Source organism: Podarcis filfolensis (assembly GCF_964270895.1).
Source record: "Podarcis filfolensis genome assembly, chromosome: 10".
Lineage (NCBI taxonomy): Eukaryota > Metazoa > Chordata > Lepidosauria > Squamata > Lacertidae > Podarcis > Podarcis filfolensis.
In genome coordinates this window covers 39958146-39973999 of record NC_139612.1, presented here as the reverse complement: position 1 = coordinate 39973999, position 15854 = coordinate 39958146, and the positions used below count along the sequence as shown (strand labels likewise).

At 40.8% G+C, this 15854-nt stretch overlaps 1 protein-coding gene across 1 annotated transcript in view; it reads right to left on the bottom strand.

Annotated features, from left to right (window-relative positions):
- PLXNC1 (plexin C1) overlaps window positions 1–15854 on the bottom strand; it is a 59576-nt gene that overhangs the window by 14148 nt on the left and 29574 nt on the right. The window contains exons 10-20 of the mRNA XM_083573399.1: window positions 14519–14655; window positions 13820–13999; window positions 11688–11775; window positions 8626–8826; window positions 8309–8500; window positions 6292–6385; window positions 5480–5581; window positions 4424–4527; window positions 3695–3742; window positions 2420–2544; window positions 462–660 (exon numbers count right to left, since the gene is read on the bottom strand). Of these exons, the coding sequence (XP_083429525.1) occupies window positions 462–660; window positions 2420–2544; window positions 3695–3742; window positions 4424–4527; window positions 5480–5581; window positions 6292–6385; window positions 8309–8500; window positions 8626–8826; window positions 11688–11775; window positions 13820–13999; window positions 14519–14655 (1470 nt within the window). The remainder of the gene's footprint in view (window positions 1–461; window positions 661–2419; window positions 2545–3694; window positions 3743–4423; window positions 4528–5479; window positions 5582–6291; window positions 6386–8308; window positions 8501–8625; window positions 8827–11687; window positions 11776–13819; window positions 14000–14518; window positions 14656–15854) is intronic.

Here is a 15854-nt window from a genome sequence, read left to right as displayed (position 1 = left end):
CTATTTCTTCACATCTACATATAATGTATGTGTAATGGGAAGCGGCAGCCAGCTGCAGGATGCAGTTATGCATACATTTAGTGGAAGAGACACATGTGCAATTGTCACAAAATATGTTCTACCTGTATGTTTCACATTTTTGCCTATGTACATGTGGCTTCTCTAAAAAAGTATGAAGCAATGTTTGAAATGGTAGGTGCCACAGATGAACCTGGAAAGGCTTCTTCCTTCTCTAAACAGCTCATTTTCCTACTCCTCATCTTTTACCCCGAATATTTATGAGTGCTCAAATGTGGGGTTCCCATTCATTTAATGATTCAAAATAAAACCTGTTTATACAAATGTATTCCACTGAACTGAAGGGGACTCTTCGAGTGCAAGAAAGCTGCTGTACATGCACATCACAAGCAGTTCCTTCTGCATGAAAACAAGCAAGTATAATGAAAAGATACAATACTTGCCCGAAGAAAACCAGAGAGGCAAACAGACATCCAGTTTGTCAGCAGTTTTTCTACCACTGACTCTGTACGCCTTAGCAGCAGCTTCGGTTGTATATTGCTAGACTGTTCCATCAAATCCCTTGTCAAGACCTCTAGAATATGGGTTAAGTAGACTAGGTTTGTTTGTAGTGCGATCGTCAAGAATGATGCAAACAAGCATCTGTTTATAAAGAGAATAATAAATTTAATGACAAAAAGAGGAAGAACTTGAATATTAGCTAATATGTAATTCTGCCTACATCATTACCTAAGTAATAGCAATACTAACTCGATTTATATGCTGCCACACTCATCCTGGCAGCCATCACATAAAGTTGAAGGAAATACCAGCACTTCCAAAATAAAATAAAATAGGAGAACTACTAAGAAAACCTGGAGAACAATAAAATGGAGGATACAAAATGCATGATCGCTTGTTAACATAAGGCAGTGAGTATAAATGGTCCACATGACAAAGCTCCAGGAGTAGGTCTCAAATTAAACCAAGACTTGTACTGTCCATAGACCTAAGAACCAAAATGCCACAGTTTTAAACTCTGTCTATCACTCTACAAGTAACGAAAGAAAAGGACACATGGCAGGAACACTGTAGTTATTTTCTAGATATTGTTGGACAACAACTCCCATCATCCCTGACCACTGGTCCTGCTAGCTAGGGATGATGGGAGCTGTATTTCTGCAGACCCAAGGTTGGGAAAGGCTGGTCTAGACCATTAAACACTGCTGCCAACTTTTTGTATTATTTCAAATGAAGGGAAATGATTGCTGGAAGCTCCTACGAGATGAATAACTAACTTGTGTAAATTATGCAGCTAAAAAAAGTAACCTCCAGCTATCTTCAATACCTGGAATTTCACTTCAGTGAAGATGAATCCTTAACTTGGCCTGCCACTTCAACCCTCAAAACACCCCAACCCCATAATTGCAAGGGTTGGAGAGAAGTGAGTTAATTATCTTACTGGGTGCCCCTTTGTATTAGCATTGCCTTAGCTGTCCCCAGTTTTGGTTTCTAGCTATTCCAGCCAGTCAATCTTCCAAGTCATTTAATCCAATAAAGCCCAGAATGTCTATTAGTATTCACAAAACAGAATAACTAACACCAATGAATATGTTGATTTCATTCTACAGAAGAGTGCCTTATCTTAGTGCAATTTGGTCTGCATATTCTGTTTCAATATTCTAAGTTACTGAACTCTTAGCAAGATTCCAATATGTTTCTTTCTAATTCAAGGTAATTACACAGACATAACAGTGAAAGTACCTCTGTAAGAATCAGATACAGGTTGTATTCAACCAAGTTTTATTCAGAGTAGATTCACTGAACTAATGAACATGACTAAGGCAGCTCCATTAATTTCATTAAGTAAAAGGTAAAGGTAAAGGTACCCCTGCCCGTACGGGCCAGTCTTGACAGACTCTAGGGTTGTGCGCTCATCTTACTCTATAGGCCGGGAGCCAGCGCTGTCCGCAGACACTTCCGGGTCACGTGGCCAGCATGACAAGCTGCATCTGGCGAGCCAGCGCAGCACACGGAACGCCGTTTACCTTCCCGCTGGTAAGCGGTCTTTATTTATCTACTTGCACCCAGGGGTGCTTTCGAACTGCTAGGTTGGCAGGCGCTGGGACCAAACGACGGGAGCGCACCCCACCGCGGGGATTCGAACCGCTGACCATGCGATTGGCAAGTCCTAGGCGCTGAGGTTTTACCCACAGTGCCACCCGCGTCCCGGTAATTTCATTAAGTACTCTGAACCAAAACTTCATTGCTTACCACCTACATTTTCTTTCCAGAAGTTTGACTAATGAGATTTTTTGGAGCAGTGTGAGGGATCAAAGTCAACAGAAACACAACATTTCTATATGTGCAGGTTGTTCTTTCATGTTTCTACAACTTGAAGAATCTAAGTTCTGTAGCATACCTGTCTTTTACAGAGAAGGTTTTCTGTTTTTCAAGCGTATGAATCAGAGTAACAAGAAAATGCTTGTTACAAATTAAGGCGTACAATGCTGTAATGCTTTCATCCTTCTGCTCAGGATTTCTGCTCTGAAATACATGAATTGTATGTCTGTTTCTTTGTTTTTAATATGTTGTTCGTTTTATTATAAATTATAGCTGCAAGCATCGAATACAAAAAAAATTGTTGTTGAATACAAAACAAACAAACAAAAAGATCTTCAGGCAGGCAAGGTAATATTATTTTAACCAACCACTGCTAGGAACTGCTAGGACAGGGATGGGTTGTCTCTCTCCAAAGGATGTTGGATGCCAACTCCCATCTGGGCATGGTCAGTGCTCAGGGAGATGGAATTGTAGTCCAACAACATCTGGAGGGCCACAGCTTCACCATCCCTGTTAGCAGGTCTTTAAGATTCACTGTATTCTTTGTTCTCTGAAAATGAAGAGTGTGAGGATTTCAAACTTCATTAACTCCCGTACAGCAAGGATTTATAAGTATCCCTATCAATAACAGCTCAGAGCAGATAGCTATGAAGGCTGTGCAGTGGATTCAGTTTTGTCCCGAGGCAAATTGGGCCTATTTGGAGGGACCTGAGCATCAACTCGGGTTCAGACAGACATGGATCACTATGAGTTGGGTGGCTCAGAGTGAACCAATCTGTGACTGTCAGCGGATAGGCAGGTAAGAGGCGTGGGAAGACCTGGCTCTTCTGTCCCCAGACTGCCCCCTGAGCGTGCAATCCTAGGGGAAAGGCACTCCTGGTCTTGGTAGGAGGAAAGAGGCACAAGGAGAACTTCCCCCATCCGTCTCCTGGATACATGTTTAATTAGTGGTTTAAAACCCTAATTAAACATTAGTTCTGCCTGTGAACGTATTTGAGAAGGGATCTGGGGAGGGGTAGCATCCCCAGGTTGACAGATTCTTACAATTCCCGAGCAATGCTGGGCACAAGACTGCCAGTGACATATCTTGCCACCTGCCATGCTAATGAACATAATACACACATCCTGTGAACATCTCTATATGGAAATTAGTTACAGCATTCAGATTTGTTTTTTCTTATTTATAAAAGTTATCTGTTGCATTCTCTGTATAGGAATTGAAAGCAAGATGCAGCATAAAATGACAACAGAAATTCACTAGAAACACTAAAAGAATCATACTACCCAGTTTTTATTTCTGTTAAACCAGTTGCCTCCTTTGTAAGAGAACTAAAATTATATGTAAAACACTTACAAGGGGTTCACTGGAGTCTTCAATCAAGATAAACGACGTGCCTCCAGCCTAAAATAACAGATTGACGACTATGATGTTGACAGAAGATTGCAAAACAAAAGATTGCAAAATAGATAAGGCATTCAAATAAAAAGCAGTGGTTTGGATTGGCCCATATGGTGAAGCTGCATGCACACAATAACCAAATGACTTTTCAAAGGAAGACCTTTGCATAAACTGCCCCATATTTTTATAAGCAAACTAGATTCACGTAATAATTTTCTGGGTTGAAGTCAACTTTGGTGAACTTTTTAGTAGAACGTCACAGCACCTGAGGTGACCTGGCAGCAAAACAACATGCCCTGAAAATACTTTGATGAATGGCATCTCCCCTCTGCTCCTGTGCACTGTTTTGGGGTTCTCCTAACCCTTAGAGTGAATTTTGGGAAGGTGCGGGGGCACATGGGGAGAAGAGATGAAAGTCCCATTGCAGTAGTGTGAGTCTTTGTGCTGGCTTCCACTAGCACACTGAGTTAGTTGAGTTCAACCCAAAAAATCCCACAAAAGCTCAACAGCAACAAAAACCTAACCAAACCCCAAGTCTTAAAATCAGCAAGGTTTATTCTGTGTAAGCGCTGCCCTTTTATTATAAAGGTCATTTAACTGTATGCAAAGCCATGACACATTTACAACTTGGGCGATTTCAATTACTGCAAAAGGTTTATAACAAATATATAAGCAGTCGTTTACCTCCGGGAAGGAAGTTCGAATAAGAAAGTGTTTGTAGTCAAGGAAGGGGATCGTTCCAAAACTATCAACCACATCCAATTTTTCCATCTGCAGCTCTACGAAGCCTGCAAGAAACAAAGATCCCCTGGAGTGCTGGTTTTTGTAATATAACATTATCTTAATTACAGCTTTCAAAGCGATATTGGAAAGTAGCTATCATGAGACAGTTTTCACAGTATACATTTATCTCTGTACTCATTTTTAATGCAATGGGAAATGTTGATCGCATATGATTTTTAATAGTTATTTATTCATAAAAATAGCAGAGCAGTTTACAACGATTATATATAAAATCTTACAGTAAAAGTCATATAAGAATGTTAAAAGCAGAAATTAGCTAACTGCTATGGAAAGATGTATTCTTAGCTGCTTGCATAAACCTGCTGGAACTGGAAAGTTTTAAGAGTTGGAAAAAAAGGTGCCTGCTGTATCTCTATGGGCAGAGCATTCCACAATACTGGAATGCTTAAAGCACTAAAGGCACTTAAATAAATATCCCATTTACCTGCACTGTTGAACACAATGTAGCGGTACAAAGAAGGTGGACTGGCAGTAGTAAATGGCAGCTGCACAGAGGTCAAATTGGGGCCTAGATTCTTACCAGGGGCAGTTGTGGGGCGGCAGTGGAGGGAGAGACACAACACTCTTAGTTATGCCAGTTTGTGCCCATAATAGGTGCCACTGGCTAATCAATACCTGCACACATGGTGCTGACCCAGCCACTTTCTGCTTCCAACATCACTGCATTATATTCCGCTCAAAAGCAGCTGATCTCTCTTCCCCTTGGCTTCTAGAGAATGATGGCAGCCAATTACTACCATCTGCCGCACCACACAGGCCATCCCTGATATAACCTTATGCTATCACAGAACTGCTAATATTAACACGAAGAAGGAATTCTGTGTTATGACTATGGGAAATCACAGAATGGTGATCTACTTGAAGGAATACATGCACTTGATAGACCAGGAGGCACCTCATCTGCAAAAGAGCTCTAAAAAAAATTAAAACCCACACCTTCACGTATTTCTTTCCGGAGTTCACATTCCAAAAGCTCCAGGTGTTCACTCAGTTTACGGTTCAACTGCTTGGATTTTCTTTGGGTCACGAAAATTGCAACTGGGGAAAAAAGTCAATACAGTCATACCTCGGGATAAATACGCTTCAGGTTGAGCGCTTTCGGGTCGTGCTCTGCGGCGACCCGGAAGTAACGGAGCGCGTTACTTCTGCGTTTCGTCGCTCATGCATGCGCAGATGGTCAAAATGATGTCATGCGGAAGCGGTGAAACGCGGCATGCGCAGACGCACTGTTGCATCTTACGTTCTGTTCGGGATGCGAATGGGGCTCCGGAACAGATCCCGTTCGCATCTCGAGGTACCACTGTACTCAATAAAAAGCAGAAATAAGAACCATCAAATATAATAATTTGCATTCTTTTTATCAAAACAAAGGGCAAAAACAGGAATCTGCAGTACTTTGAAAACAGATGTGTCTCAGAATAGTCGCCAAAAGGTAGTAGTGACCGCCACCATACAACACATTGTTACAAAGAAGTTGGTTGCCCCAGTGTGGGTACCGGTTGCTGATGTTATTAGGGAATGACCAGTTATGCAAGAACTGTAAGCTTGCATGTGTTGGCTACTAAACCCTCCCTCCCTCTCTCCTCCTCCTCCACCACAAAACAAAGGCAGAAAGTCTCATCCATCACAGATTGCTGTGTCAGGGCTGCTGGGTCTTTCACTTAACAAACCACCCCACTGACCACCATTGCATGCGCTTACTGGTTTTTAACAGATGGAAAACTGGACACATGAATAGTGCTACTTACCAGCAATGACTACGGGGATTAACAAAAGAAGGGTCAAATATGAATAGTTGTGTGCTTCTTTTGGAACTTCTTGCTTAAAGTTTCCCAGCTTGACCTAGTGGATTGGGGAGGGGGAAATGAATATGTAAGAAAGACCTATATTGATATGTAGTTCTTGACCCTCCTCACTGGGTTGTTATCCTTCTTCTGTGGCTGGAAAAAACAGCACACTGCAGCTGAGCTAATACTATGTGTTGAAATCAATAGACGAAACCATAGACACTGTTACCTCTCCTTCTAGCACTCCGTTCGCACAGGGAGCTGCAGCTCCAAGCATGACTGAAATAACAATGACTGAGCTGCTATATATAGAAGTGATGCAGGAAAGAAGGAAACTCAACAGTGCTATCTAACCCAAGATTAAATCAATTGTACAACACAAGGGGAAAAGGGGGAAAACACCAAAATAATGCTCAACATTACCAATCTATTCCCCACAAAAGACTCAGGGAAAACTAAGATGCAGAAATATTTGCCCCATATTAATTTTGGAGCTATATCTTTGGGATTTTTTAATGTAAAATCAAATCATATGGTTTTATACCAGCACTTCAGTTTCTAAATTATAGTTACTGCAAGATCATGTTGAAGGAGTATAACACATCAGTATTTGTGCCTGGCATCTGGTTACCTGTATTTTGCACTACGTATTTATCATACAAATATTGATATAGAAAAATATAATGCCCAAGTGTACCTGTTTTCATACAGTTTTGATCCCCTTTGTTCTCAGTTTAATTGATTTTATATTTGATTCTTGAAAACTGGGCTTTTCTGCCTTTGATGATGAGCTGTGCGCATGTGCGCACACACACCCTTGATACAGCAGAGAGAGAGGACTCTAGCCCAAATGCATTCCCTCATGGGGGAACTTTTGGAGGTCATAAACACCCCCCACCCAGGTTAGTTTAAGTCTCAGTTTGGATTGATGAATCCTTAAGAAATTTACGTTGGTGTCACAAATATTACCAAAGTAAGAGAATCAAAGCAAACTAATCTACTTATTGGGAAGCATATTTTGAAGAGAGAGAACATGTATGCAATACAGGGCTCAGACATTACAAGCGAGTGCCAGGAGAGAATGTTCCTCTTCCAATGTGGTGATAGTTGACCTTCAAGCCCATGGATATACGTTAATCAGTAACAGGCTATAGAAACTACATCTCACTAACAGGGCTATGGCCAGATGGTTCAGGGGCTCCAATTTTACTAGGGTAGCCCTCAGCTTTGTTGAAACTAAAATACCCAGACCACCTTTGACTCGCCCCCCCCCTTTGTTGCTTAGTGATCCTGAGAGGCAAAACGAGGAAAAGCCATTAACATCTATTTCGCTTGTACTCCAAGTCTCCTGTAAAAATACACTGTCATAACCTTGGGTGAACTTAACAAAGGACAGGTCAGATGCCTTTTTAGGCCAGCTTGCGATATTCCATGTTAGAAAACTAAAGTTGGACTTGGCTTTACTGAAGTCTAATCTTTGTCAGTTGTTTTCAGAAGACTGTTTGGAGTTTACCATTTTTTGTGGCAACTGGTTGTCCTTTATTCTGATGGTATCTTTACACGGAGAGTCGCCCAGGTGTTCAGTAATTTCGGATGGTGGATGTAGGGTGCTCACATTGGTTGTCCTAGGACCTTTGCTTTGCGAGACATCCTCTGGAGGATGTTCTGTCTGACTGACCCATGGAACTTATTGCTAGTGCACACTCATAGCTTTGTGCCGATACTCTCTTAATTAAGCAAGAAATGAAGTTAAGGTATTGTCTTTATCGTTGCTAACTGCTATTTGGTAACTGTGAATGTCACACCGAGAATAATATATTAATTAAAGAACTAAAAATTTTGGTTAAGACTATAAAGTACTTATGTTTCTTTGTTTATTTAATCCCATGGCAGTATTTTCTTCTTTGTTTTATGTTAGATTAAATAGTATATTCACATGTAATAAGAAAAAATATAGAGCCCATAAGCTTTCACTCACATAAACCTTCACACTGGATGTATCGATATTGTCATTGGATGTCTGTTGGGCTCTGCAGTAGATAGTGCTGCGACTTTCAGTTTGCGAAATATTTTGAACCGTGAAAGTTACGTTTAGCAATTTCTCAGCAGCCATGCAGGACATAAAAACATCAATCTCACATTTGGAAATATTTAACCCATCGTTTTTTTTCTGGAAAGAGATGAGAAAATACTATGAAGTGTGAAATACGCACCAAATTCAAAGAATTTAGCATATGAATGTTTAAAATAGAAGATTTGTGTTTTCTCTTTATAAAACCCAAACCAGCATCTTACATGTATTTTTAACTCCAAGACAGGATGCAGATCAGTTGTCAGTTCATAGTGAATAAATTCAGGGTCAGGTTCATATCGAAATTCAATGCAAGGTATATTTTTCGTTTCAACTTTTAGAACAACTTTTACATTACTTTTCTCAGTATTAACAGCTGGTGTTGTAAAATTACACTCAGATCTGTCACTGCGGCATGTAAATTTCTAGAAAAAGAAAAAGAGGGAAGGGGGGGAAATGAGAAAACTATAAAGCACTGCCAAATTGTATACAGTGGTAACTCGGGTTATAGACGCTTCAAGTTACAGACTCTGCTGAGCCAGAAATAGTACCTTGGGTTAAGAACTTTACCTCGGGATGAGAACAGAAATCGTGCGGTGGTGCGGCGGCTGCGGGAGGCCCCAATTAGCTAAAGGGGTACCTCAGGTTAAGAACAGTTTCAGGTTTAGAACGGACCTCCAGAACAAATTAAGCTCTTAACTCGAGGTACCACTGTATAGTACACATTGTTAAATTGTAGCCAATATGTTGGCTGCAATTCTATGCACAGTTATGATGCTTACATCACAGAATTCCATGGAATGGAACCTAATTTAACTTAATATTTTCATATAAAGTGGTACCTTGGTTTGCATACATTTTGGATTACAAACACATCAAACCCAGAAGTGCATGTCTTGGTTTGCAACCTTTGTTTGGATTACAACCCATTTTTTTTGGATTACGAACAATTTTTTTTGGAGGCCCCATTGGTGAACACGCGCCTTGGGTTACAACCTGTTTTGGTTTACAAACGGACCTCCAGAACGGATTATGGTTGTAAACCAAGGTACCACTGTACACAAGATTCCTTAAGTAGGGTTGCCATATTTTGTTGCGCTTTTTTTTGGAAACCTCCCCCCAAAATAGTGATTTTAAGCTTTCGAAGCTGTTTACGCTGATTCCCCCCCCCCATTCCATTGCCATACAGCCGGGTTTTCCCCTAACATTTTGCCAATTCGGCAAAACTCCCTCCTGACACCATTTTTACACCCAGAAACCAGGAAATGTCTAGAATTTTTCTGACATATGGCAAGCCTACATTAAGACACTTTGTGCTGGACTCAAGGGGTCACTTGTGTGAATGGAAGGGCTCTTTCCATTCACAGAAGCAACTGAGATCCAATGGAGCCTCTCCAACAGAACGTAGGTCAGCTGTTTTCACCAATCCCCCCCCCCCGTCCTTCCCCATTTCTCATACTGTTCTGGACAGTCACCCAACACTCTGGAGATGGTTTTCAGAACTGGGGCAGGGAGGAGGAACTGGCTTCCTCCAGCACGACTGGAACTCCACTAAGCGGAAGTCTGAATTCAAACCTTATGGTGGAGTACGGTCCTTAAAATGCTTACTCCTACAATAAGCTCATTTATTTCTGCAGAGTAAGCAGTCTAAAAGCTGCAGCTTACTTGCATTTAAAGCTATAAATACCAATCACATCACAATCCACTAGACAATTGGACTAAGGCCCATAAACTTTGGTGATAATACACTCGTGTAAAAATCTGGTATTTAGTATATAATCCCAACAATTATATGTGTGTCTGTTTTTTTAGCTTTTACACATGTGCAGGCATGGGTCCCCAAACAAACTTTCTCTCACAGGTTAAGTTCAGAATAAAGCATTCTAGCTAACCAACTGTATGACAATTCTAATTTTTTTTATTTGAACAATTGAATTCCTTTCTGCAGAACTTGGATATTTGATACAGATTGTGTACAGCCTTGCATTTTCTTTTTACTGCCTGAAAAGGAATCCTATGCTTGATAAATGGGGCAAGCCTGTAATGTTACACAGGGGTAGACATATTTCCCCTGTTCAGTCTCTAATGATATTAATATTGCAATACAGTGGTACCTTGGGTTACAGACGCTTCAGGTTACAGACGCTTCAGGTTAGACTCAGCTAACCCAGAAATAGTACCTCAGGTTAAGAACTTTGCTTCAGGATGAGAACAGAAATTGCACGCTGGCGGCAGCAGGAGGCCCCATTAGCTAAAGTGGTACCTCAGGTTAAGAACAGTTTCAGGTTAAGAACGGACCTCCAGAACGAATTAAGTTCTTAACCTGAGGTACCACTGTAATTGGCTGTGGACAGGAATTGTCATGTACTATCTGGAATAATTTCTGTAATTTCAGAATCAGAACATGGATTGTTTGCTCTTCTTCCACAGCTTTGTTTCTTCCCATCCACTATGCCTCATGCACCAAAAATCATGTACATTAAAACAATGCACTTTGGGGGGGGGGTGATTTGAGCATGCTAGTATTCCCTGGAAGCTCCAGTTGAACCTAATATTTCCACTGACTTGCTAATGTTCATTACACTCCCCATTTAGCTGAACACTAGCAAGCATGAGAGGGCTTTACAATGGGAGCTAGATATGCACACTAGCAAGCCAGTCATTTGAAAGTTGAGATAAAACTGAAGCTGTGAAGGAATTCAGGTGAAATTGTGGCGCAACTGCTCCCCTGGAGCCTTCTCTATAGCATTCTTGGCAGCAGGATTTTTTTATTCACTCAGCCTTTTTAATTGCGTTATAAATCCATGCCGTTTTACGCGTGCTCTCCCCTGTAACGATTTTTTATTTGCTGCCTTTTATGGTTTTTTTTTTTGGTTGTTGCTGCAGTTAATCATTATAACATTGTACTTTCATCATTGTACTTTGTTTGTTTGTAAGCAGCCCAGGAAATATTTATTGATCAGCAAAGCTATATAAGTTCAAATGATAATAGCAGCAAAAAAAAAAAAGTAATCAAATTGGCAAAAACCCAAAGAATCTCCAAAATAAGAGAGCCTTTATCCTTCATTGGAAACCCCAAAGGGAGGGGGGTGGGAAAGGGAAAGGGAAGCAAGTTCCAGCAATATTATCTACTGAAAAAGAATACGAATAATACAGGACCAAAACATCATGACACTTTTCAGGAAGGCACTCATTTACCTTTTATGGCAGTTTGCAGAATTGTGGCACTTATAATTAATATAGCCAACATTTTGGGGGGGAGGGGAGGGGAGTTCACAACACTTACTGCCAAGTTTTGTCCCCCTCCATCTAAAACAGAAACCATTTCTGTGACATTTAGATGTCTCCCACGTATAGTCATGTTGCGACCTCCACTGCAAAAAAAGGGAAAGGAAATAAGCTTGGAACTTGGGTCTACTTCAAATTTTTTAAAAAAACAAGTTTGCAGCTCAGAAAACTTTCTACCTCACAGTAAATCAAAAACTACAAATAAAAATAATAATCAAGTTTGCAGCTCAGAAGACATTTTGTTGTTGTTGTTTAGCCGTGTCCAACTCTTCGTGACCCCATGGACCAGAAAACGCCAGGCACTCCTGCCTACCACTGCCTCCTGCAGTTAGGTAAAGGTAAAGGGACCCCTGACCATTAGCTCCAGTTGTGACCAACTCTGGGGTTGCGGCGCTAATCTCGCTTTATTGACCGAGGGAGCCGGCGTACAGCTTCCGGGTCACGTGGCCAGCATGACTAAACTGCTTCTGGCGAACCAGAGCAGTGCATGGAAACGCCGTTTACCTTCCCACTGGAGCGGTACCTATTTATCTACTTGCACTTTGACGTGCTTTCGAACTGCTAGGTTGACAGGAGCTGGGACCGAACAACGGGAGCTCACCCCTTCGCGGGGATTTGAACCGCCAACCTTCTGATCGGCAAGTCCTAGGCTCTGTGGTTTAACCCACAGCGCCACCCACATCCCAAAGCTCCTTCTCTTACCCCACAGTAAATAAAAAACTACTATTCTCAGTGTATGACTGCAAAGCAAATTTATTCACATACACAAATGTCAATCTCAAGCCTGGCTTAAGGAATGAGTATTTGTGTGTCATGCGTATGACAGTATGATCCTACAGTACACTGCCTTCTCTTGACAAAATTCCTATCCATACTGATTGTGATTGTTCACCTCTTTTCGGAGTCTGCCTAGCATGACATGTAAGCAATGTAACCTCCAGTAGGATCTCGTCACATATTTCAGTAGGATTTAAAGCTAACAACTATAGACCACTGGTTTTCATTGTTCTACTTAGGTTTCCAATACACACACTGCATATATAAGAATGTTTAGCTCTTACAATTCTACTACAAGGTTTGAATGGACTCTTAGCATAACGACTACCAGCTGTCTTCCCTTTCCCTAGTGGACTTCTTCAGCAGTGGTTCTGAAATGGTATGGGAGTCACTCATGGGAGTGGGGATGGCTGGGATGAATGAATGACTGACTGAATGAATCTTTATTTGCATCAGCCACCAGCCATAGCAATAAAACAAAATGTAGTATACAGAGGATAAAGGTAAACAGTTAATTACATAAAATGCATTTTGGGGGTTTGGATCAATAGTCAAATAACGGATCTTATTCTAATTGCCTTGTAACTTTTGCTGTCACCTGTTCATCTTGATCTGCCAAGAGAATGGACACTGTAACAGTGGATGGGCGACCCAGAATGGACAGTAATAGAGGGGTGATGGCTGGAAGCTGTGGTCCTTGAGGTACTGCGGTCCTGAGCCATTTAAGGGTTTATAGCACCAGCACTTTGAATTGGGCCCAGAAACTAATTGGTAGCCAGTGCAGTAGGACCAGGATTGATGTAATGTGCTCAAACTGTCTTGCCTCAGTGACTAACCTATTTAGTGAGCTGAATTCTGTACTAGCTGAATTTTCCAAACTACAGAGGCAGCCCTACCTATAATGCATTGCAGTAATCTAACCTAGAGGTTAACAGAGCAGTTAGGCCGTCCCTGTCCAGATAAGGGTGCAGCCGGGCTCTTTAACTTGGCCTTTGGCTGACTGACATCTAATGCCCTTTTAAAATGTGTTGTGGAAGGGGGGATTCATGGGTTGTCTTTGTTTTTATTTTATATTTTTGTGTTTTTTGTGTTTTTTAAATTGTAATTTTATGTTGTGAACCACCCTGAGACCTACGAGTACAGAGCGGTATACAAATGTAAATGAATGAATGAATGCTGAGCTGATGGATGTACTGGTATGGCACCATGAACATCTGATCTCAAAGCCCAGCCACACCCTATAAAACTGAAGGATCTACAAGTGACAATAAGGTCTGTTATGATACTGTTAACTATTTCACATTCACATTCAATGTACTACTTTTTATAAGAAGTAAAATAATTTAAGATTACCTCTTCCAGGTGACATTTGGAAATATTCCAGTACACGCAGGGAGAGAGACGTAAGACAGTGTCACAGGGCGTGAACACGGAAAGCCAATTTTCTTTATGCATATGCTCTTGGCTTCTTTGCGACTTGGTGGTAAACAGAATTTCATGTGTGTGCTATTTAACACTTTAGTGACAAATATTCTGAAAAGAAGAACAACATCTCTCAAATTCTCCCCAAACCCAAATGCTGTTTAATTTTAAAGCAGTTTGCAAGCCAACTCTCACTGGAACTCAAAATTAACAACATGCGGAGCCCAAGGATTCAATCAAAATTCATATTGTAATGTGATTTAGAAGAGGAAGAAAGCATCTTATGAATGAACATTGCTTTTAATTCCACTCACAGATGTGGAAGATTAAAAAATAAGAATAAAAGTAATCTAGTGAGAGGAAACAGAGATTAGACTATCTACCAAGGAATAGGACGACAACCTAAAACAACTGGGATTATTACAGTGATTACTAAAGTTTCACTTTTGGAACTAATGCGACAAAAGAGAACATTAGTGCAGTGTGAATAAGTCTAAATCACACAGTTAAAAGGCTCCATCTTGATTATATAGTTTAATCACGAGTCCAAACATTTCCAGGATAAATGTCTATGTGGTACAGGTGCGTGTCAATTTAAAAGATAAAATAATTGATTGTATTTTTACTCACTCCTCTGATTTGCAGCTACTGGTTCCAGTCATTTCCATCAAAACATCTGCATTTGAAAAGTTTTCTCCTCTGACTAGTACTTCACTGCTGCCTAATGTTGATATCCACATTGGTTCAATGGAAGTAATGTGCAAGGGCTGTTGGAAACAGAGTAAAACAAGATTTCAGTATCCAGTCAAGCACTTATAAACATGTTTAACTTGTACCTTTCTTGTTAATGGGTAGATATTAAGTGTTGTTCCATGCTCCATAATTTCCACTGGTTTTCATATTCTTCAGGATGGAATATAAAAAAAGGGCATAACCAAATCCACCAGCACGTATGGCCTGGTGGAGACATAAGTCTACAGTATATTGCCCCAGATGAGAGATCGGAAGGAATGGATGGGATGAAATGATGGGTACAAGCACTGGCGGAGGAAGAGGAGTGCCGGGGTAGCACACAGCCCCCGGCAGCGAGATCCCGATGGAGTGCCATTATGGCTACCCCCACCCACCCACGCTGGGCACCACACCCCAGCAGGCGGCATGCCCCACCCCCAGGACGCGCGTCACGCCCCTAGGACGCAAGCCAGCCCTGCCCCCCGGTGCCGGAGCATGAAGCTCCGCCACTGGGTACAAGAAGACTGTTGGGTGATTGCACATATGGGGACTACATGTTTATATCAGTTTTGGGCAGTATGAATGTGTAGGTTAATGATTTTCGGTGATTGTATTATGTGATTTTTATAATATTATTTGAGATCTTTTAATGATATGTCATTATGCTGCACTTGGATGTTTTTGTATATGATTTGCTTTTATGGTTCTTATTTATGTTTACATTTAATTATGCTAATTACAATGTGGAATTGTTTTTATGGTATTGGTAGTATTGTTTTGAATATGGAATTTGTATTTTTTTATTTTTTTATATTGCTTTCTTTTGGTTGGAATTTGTAAACTGCTTAAGATATTTTTTTTGGTGAAATATAAACTGGTGTATAAGCCAGCTAAAATAAATTATTGCCCCTACAAACTGTGGTCAAAGAGCTAGCCTTGGTAACCCATGAATTTCCCCTCTCATCCCTTGTCAGCCTTTATAAGTTTTAGTGTCACATATGTGCCATAGTTAATGCCAACCACAGTTCCCATGAATCTGAATAACCCAGATAGTAACAATGTAGGTGTAATGATAAAACACACCTAAGGCAAGCAAAAAATGGGCAGGAGAACTTATTCCAGAGAAAAGAAGAGGACCGTGTATGACTGGCATGCTTTGGGTTGCATATAGCTAGCATTACTTATGTGTTGGTGCTAAAAATCCAAAGAACAACAATAATTTGGAAATGTTTAT